Consider the following 18,420-nt stretch of genomic DNA (forward strand, 5'->3'; position numbering starts at 1 on the left):
TGTGCGCAGGCCTCCCATGTGTTCTTGTCTGGCAGGCCTGTGAGCTCCCGTATTGTCTCGTGTACAGTGCTCCAGTATGGTTGTATTGTGGGAAAGTTCCAAAACATGTGCTGGAAATCTACGTCGAGACCCTGGCAGTGGGGACATGGGAACAGCGTATCAGGGTAGTCTCGTTGGAGACGTGCCGGTGTTAGGTACGCCCTATGCAATATGTAGAATTGTATTTTTTAAAGTGAGCATTTCGGGATACTTTCTTTGAGTATTCTATTGCATACTCCCACTCTTTATTGTGTAGTGGGCGTCCTATTTCTGCCTCCCATGTCTGTCATAGTGTGTTTAATGGTTTGGCTGTGAGTTCCCGAATAGCTTTGTATAGCTAAGTGACAAAATGTCGCCCCACTCCCATATGAAGGTTGGTATGTACTACCGGTTGTATTGCAGGTTTGCCTGCGGTTAGATCACAATATGGGCAGTAACTGGCTACAATTTGTCTATGGACTAGGAATTGCCCTGCAGGAAGATTAAATTCCTCCATTATTTGGTCAAACGGGCGCAATTGTCCATCTACGATTAGGGATTCCATCTCAGTTAGTGAGTGATCTGTCCATACCTGCAGTGTACGGGTTGTGTAATATTTCTCGTTACTGGGTAGTGCTATCACCAGTAGCAGTGGGGAGTATAGGGGCTTTCCTGTGGACATGCAATGTATCCTCTGCATACATGTTTGGGCAATTGACTAACATGACCCTTCTTTAAGTTAAGTTCTACTTCTGAAGCAGTGTATATGCTACAGATATTGTCTTGGATTAATACTGCAGATACTTTCACTGTCATCTGTACATTTTATTGTAAAGACCTGGATGAGATAGTGGATATGTTGAAGGCGTGTTGAGAAGTCATTCCATAATGCCAAGGCTGACAGGTAAAGGGTTAGCTGCCTTTTGCTTGCTGTGATGGCCTAGTATTGCCACTGATGTAGCAAATATTGATTGAAGCAAGCATTCAAACCTGTATAGGTCTGTCTTTGTGCGCCTTGCTGTTGGGCCAGAGTCCTTTATAGCCTTTTCAACAAAACATAGAGCATTTTAAGTTCCATTTTTTCCACATGTATCCAAAGTCAGAATCCTAGCGGTGGGGTTATATATTTTCATGGAGATAACTTGTAGAGCAGTCATGTGGTACAATTCTGCAAGCGATGTGGCCTGTTTGCAAGTACAGGGCCAAACCAATGATCATTGCGCCAACCTGGTCCAGTCTGGATAGTACCAGAAAGATGAAACCCCTGTAGATATGGGAGAAGATTTTTAAGCGATTGTAAGTTGAAACATCCATGATACGATGCCAAACTAAGGGACAAGAGTGGAGGATTGGTATTTCGAGATCAAGATCTTGAAACTTTTAATAACCTTTCACCAATAAATGGTCAGAATAAAATAACAAACTTTTACGTCAGTTATTATAAATTTGATGCACGTAAGACAAACTAAGTTCATACTTTTGAGTATTTAAAGCTGTGTAGCAGGCAACTCAAATCGTAGGCTGATTTGTGCTGCACCAGCTGACTATGAAACACCAATCGAACAGACTCCATCTTTTGTGGGTGAAATTTTAAAGAGGGCTTTGACACACCTGTTTGTTTAGAGAGTTTTGAAAAGAAATGTTAAAGGTCAGGGAGCTAAAGGCTGTCCTGAAAAATGTTCAAACCAGCCCCTTAAATCACAGAGTAAGCATGCAAGTGTTACTCTCTTTCTGAAGATGGCGAGGGCAGGGGTGCCATATCTCCTTAATGTTTTTACAGCACAGTTGTCTATATTTACTGGCTGTTTTACATGCTTTTCTGAAGGCATTATGAAATATTCCATTATCTCAGGGACAGGCACAGTACTTGGGGACGTTATTTATGTGCAACAGCAAATTGTGTATGTCCCTTTAAGCAAAGATGTATGCTTTCTCATGGCTGCTTTAATGACTATATTGCTTGAGGATTCCTCAGCTCATATAGCTCTGAAAGTAACCACCAACCTCCACCCTTCATTGTGTGATTTCCCTATTTCCTGCATGGGAAACTCACTAGTAGCTGGGTGAAGGAATATATTTTAACTCTAAGATGATTTGAATCTTACCCACCTAGGCAATATATGAAATCAGATTCCATGAGGCGACCTAAACGCTGCAGCCTCTCACAACTTTATGAGATGAGAAAGGGGTAAGTGCCTTGTCTGATAAGGGCACTAATCCTCCCGGGGCTGTGGATCGGAGTCGTGCATCTTCACACATAGAGATCTGAAAAACGTGGTTGATAGTGTTGAGCACCAGGTGCAGGTTTCCAGTTGTACTACTGATGACTCTTCTCATGGAATCCTATTAACTCTGCTTAGAATTTCATAGCTGAGAAGTCTGCATGGGGGAAGGGAGCCCTGTCTCCAAGCACACTTTTTTCTCCATGGGGAAACATTTTTTCCGTGGAGCTAGCCCATCATTTACCCCCCCCCCCCCCATATGTGGGGGTGATCTGTTCTCATTCCCACTCTACAAGAGAGTTGCACCAGCAATGTGCTGAAGGGAATCTCCAACCACTTCCACTGTAGAAAGTCATTGGATCAAAGTTTGGGAATGCCCACATGTGTACAGGTGTGTGGGTGTGCCCCAAAAACCCTTAAAGACAATCCATTCCGGAGCAGGATTTATTAGTCCAGTGGCTGCAAATCAACCCAAGTCACCTAATGTTTCCTTCAGAGCAGGTTCAGTTCCTTTTATCACTTCTTAGAAAATATTATGGTGTGAAAATCTGAGTTAAAAAAAGAAACACCAGTACAAAATAATTGTCAAATTAAATTTGTGAACTTTGTTATAGAGAATATAATTACTCTGTGGTACTGGCAACACAGTTTATTGAGTGTTTTCCCATTCAGTCAAACTACTAGCCTCCCTTCAGCTTGTTGCCCATACTGAAAGGCCACATTTTCATGGAAACGAAAGTGAAGTGTGAAATTCTGATTTATTTTAAGCCCATTTTACAGCACTTTACAATAGAGTTCACATAGAGTTGCTTGGAGTCACTCGTTGTCTCACTCATTGAAACGTTTACTAGTGTGGCAGAAGTTAAGGCAACATTGGAAGACAAACTGGCAAAGACAAGTCCAGGAAGGAAAGGAGCTGAAGTCACTGGTGGTGAAGGAGGAGGTGGGTAAAGTGTCGTGAGGAGGGGTTCAGTCAAGGGTGAGTATCTCCTTGTTCAGTCCTCCTCTCCCCTTGTTCTTTATTTTAGGGGAAAAAACATAGAAAATCTCACAGAAAAAATACTAAAAAGTACCAATGTAGAAATGAATTCTAGCATTACTGATTATACAATATTTCTGAGCATGGTGAAACTAAAACGTAAAAATAAAAACACAAGAAACCACTGGTACATGGTTCTGGGGTGAGTCTATTGGGTCAGTGTTTATCAGAGAGAGTATGCCCGCTGGCCAGTATGAATGAAAACATCCCAGCAAGGCTGTTAATAGTGTCACCTGTAGGGTGGTTAATTCACACGTGAGGCAATGAAAGACTTGTCTTTATCTCATAAGTTCAAATAGCAGGAGTCTTTTAGAGATTTAAGAATGGATTGTGGGAACCTTCAGTTTGGGAGGGCCTGAATTAATTACTGAATTACTGATAGGGAGGTGCTCAGTTGATGGTGGCTGTTGGATTCAGTAACTCCATCACGCAGAAAAGTCATCTCTATAGATTAGGCATCTTAGTGGGTTTCCAAGCATAATTTATGTGCTAAAGTACCTTTTACCCTACATTAAAAGAACATAGCAAGTCCCATAGTAGTTCCTTAACCAGCTAAAGGAACGTGCCTTTTATTTTGTTGAGCTGCTCAGACTATTATTCTTCCCCAAGAATAGCTTAAATGTTCTTGTTTCATTAATAGGCAAATAATGTAATATGGTTGCAGATGTATAGAATAAACACATCCATATGTGGCTGATAATTTCTTGTAAAAACATATAAGCAGTATTAAGTAAGTCGCTTTAAAAAGCATTTTAGTATTGTGATAACCTGCAGAAAGAAAGAAGGTTTTAGGTAATGAACTCTTGTAGTGAAAAAATAAAAATAAAAACACAAAATAAGTAAACTTAATATATAAAGTGTACTTTTTATTTCAATTAATCTGCATAGTTCAGCAAAAGTTGGCAGACAGACAAGGTTTCTTTAAAGTCTTTTGATGTAATAGGAAGTCCAACATTGAACTATTACAAAAACTGATATCTTGGGGATTATATTTTGGATGCACTGATAATTTGGAACATTTAGAGCCCCGAGAGGTTACTAAGATGGATAGCTGGAGTTTGATTTCTCGTAGTAAATTTGCACAGAAGGAATTTCCAATTAGAGGCCATGAGGCGTTGAATTGCAGCTTATAAAGCAGACTACACGTTCTCTCCAAGCTTGATGTAGGCAGTGTGTAGAGAGACAGGATTGGGATAATCCACTTCTGTTATCAAACATCTGCAGGATCAAAGCCCTGTGGCTCCTGGAGGGCCCTGACCCAGTTTGTCCAATGCCTCAGCAAACTGCACACCCAGACACCTGTATTTCTGGGCAAAACGTCACACATTGTCCTTTATGTGCCTGATACAGCATCTGTCCACCTGTTTCCCTGGGCATAATTTCGCACCTGGAACCCATTTGTCTCCCTAGATTCAGTTTCACATCCGGTCATATGTGTGGCACGATTTCACACCGCGTAGCCTAGCTGCCTGTGATTGAATTCACGCATTGTAATCTGTTTCCTGATTTTATACTGTCTCCCTTAGATCAGTTTTCACACCTGGACACCTTTCTTCCTGTTCGCTGTTTTAAACCAGGATGTTGATTCCCATGGATCCAATTTAACACCAGGCGAAAAGTCTTTATGGCATAATTTCTCACTGGGTGATCTGTCTTCATTACACAGATTCACACCAGGTCATCTTTTGGCTTGGCAAGATTTCACACACTGGTCACCTGTATTCTTTGAACAGTTTGCATCCAAGTCCTATGAACAAGGGTCCCCTTACAGTCGGTTAATGAGATTAAGGAGGAAAGTGTCAAATTACATTTTATGTTCATTAGGAGACAAATGTTGAAACAGCTCTGTAGGATGATACTCAATTGAAGCTTTACAAAAAGCTGTAGGCAGAATCCAAAGAGTAACCTGAAAGGAAGCAGTAAGAAGGGAAAGCAAGAATGAGACGTTGACAAATCAATTGAAAGTAATCATTCCATTCAGTAGGCAATCTTATAAAATAGTGAACAACTTTAGAATATTTTGGAGAAAGTTTTTTTTCTAGTATCCGAGGCCTGGAGAAACCTTTAGTGATATAGAAACAAAAGTGAAATTCAAAGAATCAGTTGGTTAAAACTGAATGTATCCAAAGGAGACAACTGCGAGAACTTGGAAAGAAAACAAATTGGGTACCTGACCTACTTGCACTGCAATAAATACAGCAGTATCATTAATGGTCCATGGATAATTCATCCAAAGACAAAGGCATTAAGTTGAGACAGTTTTCAGAAAAATGGCAAAGTAATTTATTCTTTGAAATACACTTGAGCGTAGTGCAACATTTAAGTGAGATGGCGGCGGAATGTCTTGCAACTCTGATTTCAAGTGTGTGTAAATTTGGGTTCTTCCTATTTATAGTGATGTCAAGCTGCAACTGCTTCGAAGGGAGAGTAGGTGGATACATTATTTAGAAGAATTAGACCAAAAAGGTTTAAACGAGTCATACACTTGTATCTGCTACACGTGATGTTAAAAGAACAGTATTACTTACTAGTATGTTGTCACAGAAACAGACCTAAAATATAGATCTCATCAAGGTTTTCAGATGATGTGGTAACTGGGAAGGGTAGTGTGTTTTTTAAGGCTGACTGAAAGATTTTAAAAAAATTGGCTTTGGATGCAAGGCTGATGGCATTGATAGTATCTTCATGAGATTGGGTTAAAAGTTTTTTCTTTTAATAGTTGACATACACAGTACAGTTGTTTTTGTAACAATTGATTATGCTAGTGACAAAGGAACAAGATGTTTTATGAAACGTTTTCACTCACAAAATCACTTTGGTATAGTTTTTTAATATATATTTAGCTTGTGAAATAAATATTTTGATTCAAAATAAGAATACCAAGATAAGTATTTTAATGAATATAAAGAAAAATATTTTGTTTCCTATATTGAGGTCTCCCCTCAGTTTGGACTGTTGTCCCAACAGTCATTTTTGAACAATTAAACTCTTGACCACCCATTTTCCTTTGCTTAATTTTAGCCCTTAATATTGATCTCCTTGATCTCAATCTCATTTAATTCTATCTTCTGCCTGCTCTTCTTGGACTCGATTTGTCGCTGGGCCATTTATTTTCATGGGAACATGCTGTGAAAAAGAAGGTAGAATATATATTGTTCTCCTTATAAATGCAGGAGAGTGCCCATTAATTTTTAAATACTGGGAAGTGCCCAAACCTTGGTATCAGGCCATTGTTTTGTACTTGCAACACACAAAAGGTGATGGGAGGAATGCTTGCAATTTGTCTAACCACTGGCAATCGCTCAGGGTAGCATCTCAACCCATCGTTCTTTTGCTCACCATGCCACTGTAGTAGGTCTGCCGTAAGGCAGAGTGCATTTAAGTTGCCCTTATGCATCGCTTCTCTTGATTTTTTTTCCATCCTGTAGATCCTGGCCCAGGACCAATCAAACTGTGTGAACCAACTGAGCAACTCTGGGGAGACTCCCCTGCATGTGGCCTGCCGCCTGGGTAAGAGTGAGACTCTAAAGGCTCTCCTGAGGTTCAAGGCCAAGCCCGACATTGTGGGGAAGCAGGGCTTACCGATCCACACTGCCATGAAATACAACCAGAAGGTGTAAGTGCTTTTCTTGCTTTCTCTCCTTAAGTTCCTTCTGCTTCGTCAGATCTTCTCTCTCACTTTTGCTCTCTACATTCTTTGCTACTTTGTCTGCTTCTCCTTTCCAATATCCTTTCAGGAGCAGTTTTGTCGATCATTCCCCTTTTGTCCACCACTCTCACTTAACAGCTTCTGATTTCCCCGATTTTCGTCTCGCATCATTGGCACTCCTCTAACCCTCTGCACCCAGTTCCTCTCTGCAGTTCCTGCCATCCCACTTATTTTCCCATCTCTGTCCCTCTTCCTTGTCGGTGGTGTTGTTTTTCAGCTGTTCTTTCTCCTCCACTTATTGCACTCCCAGTTTTTTTCCGTCTGCTCCTTCCTTTGCTAATCTAATTTCTCACTATTTCTTCTGCTCCATCTCCTCTTCAGTCTTTCCTCTCTCCACTTTTCCACCGGTTGTAATTGATTCCTTTCGTCTCCACAGTTACTGCATTTCCACTCCCTTCTTAAGCCTCTGCTCGCTTTCACATTCACAGTCCCCAATCCCCCTGCTTTCTCTAGTCTGCCCCATTACCCAGCACTCCCTAGTTTTCTCCTTTGTTTTTGCTCAGTATTCCTGTTGCATGTATTTCGGTCTTCCAGACTCCCCATGTCCTCTGTAGTTCAGGCTTCAGTTTCTCCTCTTAAAATCCGTAAGAAATCCACTAAATCGTTCCAAACCTCTACTATCATTTAAGTAATGTTTTATAGATTTATGTACATGGCTCACTTTGTTATTACTGTGCAGCTTTTTTATTACATCACTGATATGTAAACATTTTGGTGTGGTTGTGTACCAAAAGCGATGCAACCAGGTTGTTTATTCATGTAAATCTTCTGGTGCTTTGAAAGTAGATGGAGGAGGATGGGTTTTGCCGCTTGGCTTGGTTGGATGTGCAAGGCTATAGAAATCTGCTGCCACGGTCTCCCGGGAGTCTGTGAGATTCAAGAGCTCTCTGCATCAGTCCGGTTTCCATTCAGCTTATCCTTCCTATTTACCTCCTCTGCTTATTAGTGCTTATTATTTATCCCTTTGTTTCCACTTCCTGACATTTTCTGATCACTTCCTGCCCTCCCTCTTTTCCTTAAGCTCCTTCTTACTCACTAGCAGTTCCTGCTCTCTCCTTTCCACATTCCTGCTTCACTCTTCCAAGTAGGCATTTTTTTTGTCTTTTCTCCCTCCCCTTCACTCCCCTCTCTTTCGAGTATATGTTTCCTTATCTGCTCTCTCTCTTCTTCCCCAATGTCAACAGCAGGCCCCTCTTGTCTTTTTTCACACTTCATCACTGTCCTTGCAATAATCTTTTTTCTCAGTTTTTCCTCTCTTCCTCCTTCCTCTGTGGTTCCTTATTTTCTTTCCATTTACAGCTTTCAATCTGTGCTGAGCAGCACCAGTTCTCTTCTCCTTGAAGTACCCCCTTCCCCTGCTTTTCCTTCTATCTGTTCTCTCCGCTCAACTCTACTGTTTTCCTGACCCTATTGGTCATCACAAATCCCAGCATCCCATCTCTCTCCGCCTGATAGAACCGTTCTTTCTCTTTTTACAGGTGTGCAGAGGCGCTCTTGGATGTTGATGTCAATCAGGTCTTTGCACGAGATACTCGCTATGGCGCAACTCCGCTACACTGGGCCAAAAACGTGGAGGTAGTTATTGCAGATCTTTTTCTTGTATTTAAAACAATGACACTTCCTATGACATTCTCTGTGTTCCTTGTATGACCTCTCCCCTCAGTCCCTCATCTGAGTTACCATTTTGGAGACTAAGAGTAATCTCAGCCAGTTCCTCTCTGAGATTGGCCATCAAGTGTCCCTACTCCACCACTGTATGTCTGCTCCCTCCAGGACCTTGGTCAGTGCCGTGCTGTGTCTAGATGACTCTGCTGCCTCAGTGGATGTTTCTTTCTCTTGAAGGCCTATGTGAATGTCAAGCCTTTATTGAACCCTATGTGCCACTATTAACTGACGCCTGGCTAGTTTCTCCCTGACCTCAATGTCGCCCTTCTACCTTTCCCCGGCATCAGCCAGTTTCACTTCATCACCAGTATGCTTCTGTGTTCTGGAACTCACAAATTTCACATTGAAGCCCTAATGATGAAGTCAGACATAGTGTCTGACTCCCTTCTAGGCAGCACCTTTGAAAAATATAAACCAACAAAAGTATGACATAATAATTTGATCTTAATATGATATGTAGCCCTTTTCCACTGTCTCACTGTGTTCTCAAGCTCAATGAGAGGTACCCTGTAATCTGATTTATTCTACCGTTCCGTTCTGCTTTCGTTTTCTCCATTCCAATTGTTTGGGAAGGCTTGCATCCCATCTTGCATCACATGACTGGAAAACTGGAAAAAAGTTGCTGTCTCTTTATGTATTTTGCAGAGGAAGCAGCGTGAACTTACCGTCCTCATGCAGATGCCCATACCCGTACCTATTTGTTAAAAACTGCCCAAGCCCAGTTATTGTCTGTATTGTATTGTTTTGTACTCTAACATTTATTTAGCATTTGCTCCCCCTGTCTGGTGTGATGAAGGGCTTGTCTACATGGGTAGCACACTACACTGTGTAGTAGCTTTGATCAGCTCTAAAGGTCCCTCTATGGTGTTTCTTACGTTCTCTAGCATTGGATCATTTATATATTCACATGCTTGAATCATTCCCCGTCAACAAGATGGGAATCCCTGGTACACTAACATAGCAGTATACAGTTTAAGATATACAGCATACTATACACAGTTTAAAAAAGGCCTTACGCTTTAAATAGCATAAAATCTTAGCAAAATGCATGATGTGCAAGTCTTTCCCATCTAAAACTCTTAAGGACAGAGAAAGGAGGTTGGCATTATTTCTTATGAGTAAAGAGAATTTTCCTCCATCTGAAGGAGATATCCCATCTTCAAGGGAAGATTCCATGAGAAGTGCCCCTCCAAGCACTTTCGTGAAGGCAGTGCACAAGAGAAAGCTTCTACAGTTTCCTGGGCATGATTTATTTGGTACAGCGCTTGCCTCCTCTAGTGACAAATCAGACAAATATGCGTCTGAGCGATACAGATTCATCTGTTGTAAAGAAGTAGTAGTTTCTAAGGACTCCTCTTCAAAGGAAACATCATCTATGATGAGACCGTAGACAACTTCAACTCTATCGTCAACAACGAACATTCCGTTGACGATGAAGAAACTGTCTGACGGCGACTATACCGTCGTTGATGACGATCAAACCGTTGATGATAAAATCACAGTTAGGAACCACGCAGTCAATGAAAAATATGGGAGGAAATAATTTTTCACCATTAAGGGATGACAGATTTACCTCCAGTTCAATTAATGCATTCAGATCAAGAAGATACCTCGCTTACAGCCCAATGCAATTAGAAGTGAGATATGTCCCAGATTTTGGAGATGAAGCAATGGACGACGAGGAGGAGTCCTACAACAAATATGTTTACCAGCAGTACAAGTCTGAGAGTACTTGAATTGATATGAGGCAGAAGCCACTAAAATTTATAGAGAACCAGATGTGTTTTAAGTGTCAGTAGCCTCCTTATCAACGTTGCAACAGATGACGGATAATTTCAATAAGTTAGCAACAAACTAATAACATGGGGTTACCTGCTACAACCACCATCCCACCTCCCCAACCTGCTCCCCTACCAGTTTCACTTCCATGGCAGCCATCGCCAATACCTCCTCCACCGCCAAGGGGATTGGTCCATGAAGAAGACTTGGATGATGTTTATTCTAATGGTTCTACATATTCGGATATAGAATGAGAGGAAAGAGAGCTACCACCAGACCGTGATGGAAGAGATTCTAATGGGTGAGAGCTGATGGGTGAGAGCTCATTTTTCTAAATGGAAACAATGGGCCAATTACACAGGATTCTACAGATCATATCTCTCAATTTCGTTCATTGATTGAAAGAGCTGCCAAGGAATTCAATCTACCAACGAAATCTGTAGATCAACCATGCTTTCTTTATAAGTTTAAAGAGCAACCTCTGAAATATGTTACGTCCATACCTGTTCTTGATTATGTCTGGTCAGAAAGTTTAAAATTAACAAAGACACCTGCTACTTTTCCAGCATTATACCTCGTCTGGAGAAAAAATATAAGGCCCCAGTTCAGCTCCGGCTTGTCCCGCTCGTTATACTATACTGGCTTCATTAATTGCTTCAGCAGCTCAAAGAAGAACCAAGACCCCAATAACGCCATCATCTAGGCAGCCAGACAAGGATAAAAGGTGCATTGACAATCTGGGACTAAGAATGTCCTCTATAGCAGCAACCTCAATTAAGACCGCCAATTTTCTGGCCATTCTAGCTCACTATGATCACCAGATATAGCATGACATTGCTCCATTACTGGAATTTATTCCTGAGGAAAAGAGGGAGATGGTGAGAGCTATCCTAAAAGGAGGAGAACTAACTTATGTCCTTATTGATGCAGCAATGGATGCCTCGAATACAGGTTTTCGCCAGCTGACAGGAGGTACTGTACTAAGGAGACAAGGCTTTTTAAAATCCACAGCCTTCCCTGCTGACATCCAATCTAAAATCCTAGATATACCTTTTGATGGGCTAACTCTTTTTGGTAAACATGTTGACGAAGGTTTGAAAATCCTTAAAACTGACACGGATGCTGCCAAGGCGTTAGGATGTTTGCAGAATCGCAGATTTGGAACATCTAATTTTCATGGTAAAGGTCAAGGATGTTCATGTTATCCTCAAAGACAGTCTGGATACGATCAAGCCTTACGGGGGTCTTCAGGAAGGAAGAGAGGTTCTTCACAAGCTTTAACCAATGACAATCAGAAAAGAGCTTGTCTCCCAGCTCGTACCCCCTTTCCAGTTGGATCCTCAAAAGTTGGGAGGGAGAATTTTCCTTTTTGCTCCTGCATTGAAGAATAGAACATCAGAAAAATGGGTCCATCTTGCTATAATCTCGAGATTTATAAAAACTGATGTATCAATTCCTACTTTGTTTTCTCAGTGTATGAAAGGGCTCTTCAGAGAATTCCACCTGTTTGACATGCTCTGGGTCCATGAAAACGTAATATAGTCCACAGCCAGCTGATGCCATCTCCTTTTGAGCTTGTACATATAGCAGACTGAAAATGTGTCTCATGGAATATAGCACTACTCCTGGCTCTGAAATTCGCTAGGAAAGTGGGAGCGATTCAGGCATTCACCATCAAGGAACCTTTTCTCAGGTTTATGAAGGGCAGGGTAATTCTCAGACCCAACCCTAAATTCTTTTTGAAGGTTCCAACTGATTTTCACCTAAATAAACCTGTAATTCTTAGTTCTTTCTTTCCAAAGCCATCTTCAACAGTAGAAAGAACGTTCTTTTTTTTTTTTTACTCCTGGAGATGTCTCAAAATCTGTATAGGCCAGGCAAAGGACATACTCACATCAGACCAGCTGTGTGTGTCAGTTAGTCACCACGAAGAGGTCAAGCCCTGCCCAAACAGGGGATAGCCTGTTCGCTCTCGGTCTGTATTGCTTCCTGTCATGCCAAAGCCAAGCATTCTCTCCAGGGCAGAGTGAGGGCGCATTCCACCAGGGGCTTGGCTTCAACTGCGGCACTCTATGCTGGGGTGTCCTTGTGAGACATCTGCCTTGCTGCCACCTGGAGTAACAGGCATGCTTTTGCAGAGAACTACTGCCTAGATGTGGGTGCAGAAACTGACGCAGTAGTGGGGCAGAATGCTGAAATATGTTATGCATTCACCCCAATACAGAGATCTGGGCCTAAATCCTTGATCCCAGGATGCTTGTTTCCGGTCCAGGGAGGACCTGGCTTGGCAGTTTGGGCTGGACTTTTCCCATGAGGCACAGGGCCAAGACTGATTTGCATATGGTTGGGCCTAAACTGGGTGGCATGGTGAGCAAAAGAACAATTGATTTTACCCAGATCTATCGACTGGTGGGTGAATGTTAGATTTTTTCTGCATTCCGTCCATCATCTGTGTGTCTTTTGCTTTCTCGCCCTAAGTGCACCAGGTATGCTCAGACGTGGGTCCCGGGCTCACTGTGTCACAGGATTAAGGCAAGCTTGGCTGATGAGGGGTGATGGACTGAAACCGGTCCCAGGATGTTGGTCTCCGGTCCATGGAGGACCTGGCTTGGCTGTTCGGTCTGGACTGTTTCCATGAGGCACAGGGTCAAGACTGATTTGCATATAGCTGGGTCTAAACTGGGGTGGCATGGTGAGAAAAAGAACGATGGATTTAAACCAGAACCATTGACTGGGGGTGAATGTTTGATTTGCTCTGCATTCCGTCCATCATCTGTGTGTCTTTTGCAGTAGTGGAGCAGGCAGTCCTGAAAAATGTTTTATTAAAGGTGAGCTTGCGTTCCGCTTTGTTGTATATTATAATGTGTACTGCTTGCTATTTTGATCCAAGCATGTGAATATATTGAAGATCTAATGTTGGAGAAGAAATTATTCACTTACTTCTAAGTCTAGTTCTCCAAATTGGTAACTTCCCAGTCAGAAGCTCATCATATTTGTTCTCACACTTGTGCTATGAAATCTGAGCTATGGTGGCCTCTAGGGGGAGTAGTAGAGTTTAGGTTTCCACCTCATTGGCTGAGGTTTGGGTTCTTCTAAATAAGGTTGATGTGCTGCAAAATATACTATACTGTTAAAGGTCTATGGCCTTTTTTGAACTGTATATAGTATGCTGTATATCTTACACTGTATACTGCTGTGTTTAGTGTACCGGCGATTCCCAGCCAGGCGACTGGGAATGATTCAAGCATGTGAATATATAAATGATACCAATGTTTGAGAACTGGAGTTACAGGTAAGTAACTCATTTCTTCACTGTCCACTAAAATTAGTTACCCCACAGCCTTGTTCATTCTGAGATTTTTCTTTTGATATGGAGAAAGCATAGGTTGGTATGGACTATGTCGCAATCATTCCTTACATGATTGCCTTTGGGAAATGTCAATAAGCAGTCATACTATGTAATTAGTAGGGACCTGCAGTAGTGGATCAAATTCAAGTCCTCTAGTTGCTAGCAGTGTGTGACAGATCTCTGCAGTTATTCCAGCCTGTTCAATTGATGATAAGTGGAATGTTGTTGTAGACTGGTATAGTATTCTGTGACAGACATGACCTGTAGTGGTTCTGTCTTATGCTAGTAGAAGAGTTCCAAGTAAGTTATGGGAATTATTATGCAGCCTGTTTGTACTACAATCAGCTGCATGACCACTGAGTGCTATAGTATTTGTAATAGTCAGGAATGTTATATATGAATTTACATTATTATATAATATCCAGGCTAGACACCTGTCATCCTGTCTTAATTTACCTGGAAATAGGAAGTTGCTGGAGTGCTTGCCAACAGGAGGAAATAGTGCTGCTGGTCATGCTGGTGCATATCTGTGAACTGTAGATTGTACTTGAAGAAGTAATTATTGTTCCACAGTCTATCTCAGAATTATGGTATATTTCTCATGAAAACAACCATAATTTCAACTCCTCTCTGAACTGAAATGTTCTGTATATTTTTAATCTTGGCTTTTGGTGAGTACAGAGCTTGGCGGATTGTATGGAGAAAGCGGTTCCTCCTCTGGACGTCTTGTAGTAAGACGGTATCATGATTAGTAGTGCAAGCCTGGATCACATTGTCCTTTTTTTCTGAAGGATAGTTCTAACCTCAGATTTCTTATTTTGAGAATATTCCCAGGTACCGAACTGGATCAAGAGAATTTGCCGCAGTGTTCCCTGTGCTGTTGAAGGTTGCACCATATGGTTCTGCTTTGACATCGTACCACCCTGGAAGTGACGGAACATAGTCCTACATCAGTTCCACCCCAGCGCACAGGCATCAGTTTCTATATTATTAATTCCTTTGTTGTAAATTCAGATATCCGCTCCCACCATTTTCGGTCTTCCAACTAATCCAGATTTCTAAATTTGAACAGTGGGTTGGGGGAAATCTCCCCTCCAAACATGATGGGATTCAAACTGTACCGAGACTGCTGGAATAAGATGTTCCTCGCAAACCCACACAATATGTGCTTGTGGTGCTTAGACTCAGGCCATGACTTGAAGTTGCGTGATGTTTGTACCTTTATGCACCCGAAGATGATCTGGGAATGGGAGGCGAAACCCGAGTGGCCCAACACCACACGGCGGTCTCTCCGGCGATCCTGACCTGAGATCTGGTGATCTCTGACCTGCGTTGAATCTCCCAGTGACGCCTGCAGCCTCTTTCTGGAGGGTCCCCCCGACCGCGACCGGAGCTGGTAAGGAAAACCCGATGCCTAAAGACACCCCTGCACACGAAGTCCCAGGACCTTGGGTGGCCCAACCGACGGTGTCTCAGCATCCTCAGGCATCCCAACTTACCTCTCCAACCGGTGGTCAACTCCAGAAGATCTTCGTCCCCGAGCCGGCAGTCTCCCCGGCGATCCTGACCCCAGATCTGGTGATCTCTGACCTGCATCGAATCTCCCAGTGACGCCTGCAGCCTCTTTCTGGAGGGTCCCCCCGACCGCGACCGGAGCTGGTAAGGAAAACCCGATACCTAAAGACACCCCTGCACCCGAAGTCCCACAGCCTTGGGTGGCCCAACCAACGGTGTCTCAGCATCCCCAGGCATCCCAACTTACCTCTCCAACCGGTGGTCAACTCCAGAAGATCTTCGTCCCCGAGCCTGTAGTCTTTCTTAAAACTGGAGGGTCCCCATTGAAATCAACAGGGCACCCAATCCCAAACCAGCACCCTGAACACAGCCACCCCTGCGCCGCTGCCGGTGCACTATAGGTGCTAAACAGGATCCCCCTTTGCCCTGGGCCTAACACCAGGAGCTTTGCTCCCACAACCCAGTGGCCTGCTGGTAAGCAGCCACCAACCCCCCCATTGGATAACATTGGGCCTCAGCACTCTGAACCCGGACGCCCTGGTGCCACTGAGGGTGTAATGCGAGTGCATCCTTGACCCTGGGGGGGACCCTTGTTCTAACCCCAGAAACTCAACCCCAAAGACCGATTACTTACCTGGTAACAGGTAACTTAATTTCTCCCCATAGGAATACATTGACTGTTTTTCTCTGTGTGGAGTTGATTTTTTGGGAAACAGACAGAGTCTTTTCTGTGAAAGGCAGGGCAGGTGCTCGGGGTTCTTGAGGTTGCTGGCTGCAGGACACACCGGAGTTTCGCTTCTGCAGGTTCGAGGTGGGGTCAGGCTGGTTGGGCTGGGGCCAAGTCAGTGGGAGTCCTCCTCCTCTTAGCTTTGGCACTGCTTCTTCGGTCCTTCTTCCTCTTCTCTTCTTAGTCGATTCTTGTCTGAAGAGGCAAGGTTCAGGGGTGCCCCTAAATACTAGATATAGGGGAGTTACATGTAAGTAAAGGTTGGGACCAATGGGTCCCTTCCTTGGGGTGGGTACACCCCCTATTATGCGACCCTCCTGTGGGAGGGGGGCATATGCCTCACTCTGGTCGGCTGGGTTTCCCCATCTGCAAGATGGTGGGGACTGAGTGTGGTGCTTCACCTCGCCTCTCCCACTTGAGGGGTGGGGTTGGCAAAGGTGGGCACACCTCCCTTCCTCACTTAGTTTTCCCGCTGATTCTCCCACCCAAAGTTGTGGTCAGAACCGGTGGGAGCCAGTTGCTGGAAGCAGCAAAGGGCCTTGGGAAGCTCACAAAAGTGACAAGCCTTTGAAGCTTCCCCTTTGTGGACCCTGCCCATCCTGGGTGAGGAGGCTTGGGACCTCTTCCCAGTATGTGCATTGCTTCAGACCTCCGAGAGCAGCAGGCTCTCGACCCAGGGGTCTAGAAACATGTCTGGTGGTGGCTGCTGACGAGCAGCCACTCAGCCTGGACACTAGTATTAGGTCGTTTTTCAGGGAGCATCTCTAAGATGCCCTCTGTGTGCACTTTTAATTAAATCCCACACTGGCGTTGGTGTGGTTTTAATGTGCTGAGACGTTTGATACCAAACTTCCCAGTTTTCAGTAAAGCCATTATGGTATTGTGGAATTCATAATGACAAACTCCCAGCATCATATAATCTTAATGGCATTACCGCACTTACAATGTCTAAGAATTGGCTTAGACACTGTAGTGGTACAGGGCTCATGCACCTGTACCCTCACCACTGGTATAGTCCACCCAGCTAGAGGCAGGACAGTGGGTTGTAGGCATGGCACATAGGGATGTGTGCCATGTCGACTCTTCACTTTGTTCTGCACCCAAATACACAGCCTGCAAAGGCAGTGTGTGTGTGTAAAGGTACAGGGCCTCTAAGGGTGACCCAATAAGTGCTGTAGCCCTTAGGGGCCTTCCCTGGCACAGTGCCCTTGGTACCTGTGGTACCATTTACAAGGGACTGCCCTGTGGCCAAAGAGTGCCAATTGGATTTTGTCTTCAATTCAGTTTAGGGAAAGAATATAGGCCCTGGGTGCCTGTTAGGCAGGTGCCCAGGGCACTCTGAGGCAAAGTACATCAGCAGTTTAGCAAAAAGTGTGAGCAACCATGCAAAAAAGAGGGCACTTTCTTACAGTGCCAGATAGGAGAGAGAATGGGGGTCTATTCACGCTTCTTTCTCATATGAATGAAGGACTGAAGTCTCACGCCTGTACTGGACCCCTACCCATTAAATGCATTTCTGGAGTAAAAGAAATTCAAAATGCTCACAATGTCTCTGTTTCTAACTGTTCTCAGCCTAGGAAACTGGATAGTTCTCCAGGACTTGCAGGACACATATTTTCATATGCCAGCCCTGCTGTCTGACAGGCATTACTTGTGGGTCCTGGTGGGGTAGGAACACTTTCAATACACTGTGCTTTTCTTTGGCCTTACCATGGCCCTCAGCTGTTCTCAAAAGTGATGGCAGTGGTCATTGCCAACCTTTGTAGATCAGGAATACACATGTTCCTGTATCTTGACTACTGATCACTCAAGGCTAGCTTGCACAGTCACTCGTGACCCACCTTTTAACTCCTTAGGTCTTTAAAGTTTTTCATCAACAAGCCGAAGTCCTACTCAATCACCATGCAGAAGAAGCCTTCATTGGGGCTCTCCTGGACACTGTGGCATTTGAACCAACACTGTGAGTCTGGTCAATTTAAGATACAATGCCTCTGGAGAAGATGGTGAAGAAGTCCAGTGGAATCCAAGGGTGGATCTAGAAGTGAAGAACCTGCAAGCAGAGGGGACAGAGTCTCTACCACTCGGACGTTACCAGGAGGCCCGAAGACCACGATGATGGGAGGTTCAGAAGAGTCGACGGTGACCTTGTCACTGCAGCTGAGAGGACCAGTCCATGCTGAGTAAGACTAGGAGCCATGCACGAGCTGTTCCACGTCAGATGTCAGTGACTAGGTGGTCTGTGTCCGGCAGGAGCACCAACAAGCCTTGGTAGCAGCAACTGGCGTGGAAAACAAGGCAGGAGGTATGTGTGGACCAGCAAGGTCCAAGAGACACACCAACAGCAGAAGAGTCAGAGCAGGCCCCTAGCAAGCAGGGGAGCCCACTATAGCAGTATGA

General features: G+C 43.8%; 1 protein-coding gene across 2 annotated transcripts in view; it reads left to right on the plus strand.

Moving 5' to 3' along the window:
* PLA2G6 (phospholipase A2 group VI) overlaps positions 1 to 18,420 on the plus strand; it is a 269,817-nt gene that overhangs the window by 86,795 nt on the left and 164,602 nt on the right. For both annotated transcript variants that reach the window (XM_085601318.1, XM_085601319.1), the window contains exons 5-6: positions 6,708 to 6,895; positions 8,467 to 8,563. In XM_085601318.1, the coding sequence (XP_085457444.1) occupies positions 6,708 to 6,895; positions 8,467 to 8,563 (285 nt within the window). The remainder of the gene's footprint in view (positions 1 to 6,707; positions 6,896 to 8,466; positions 8,564 to 18,420) is intronic.

This window comes from Triturus cristatus, chromosome 4_2 (genome assembly GCF_964204655.1).
Source record: "Triturus cristatus chromosome 4_2, aTriCri1.1, whole genome shotgun sequence".
Classification (NCBI taxonomy): Eukaryota; Metazoa; Chordata; class Amphibia; order Caudata; family Salamandridae; genus Triturus; species Triturus cristatus.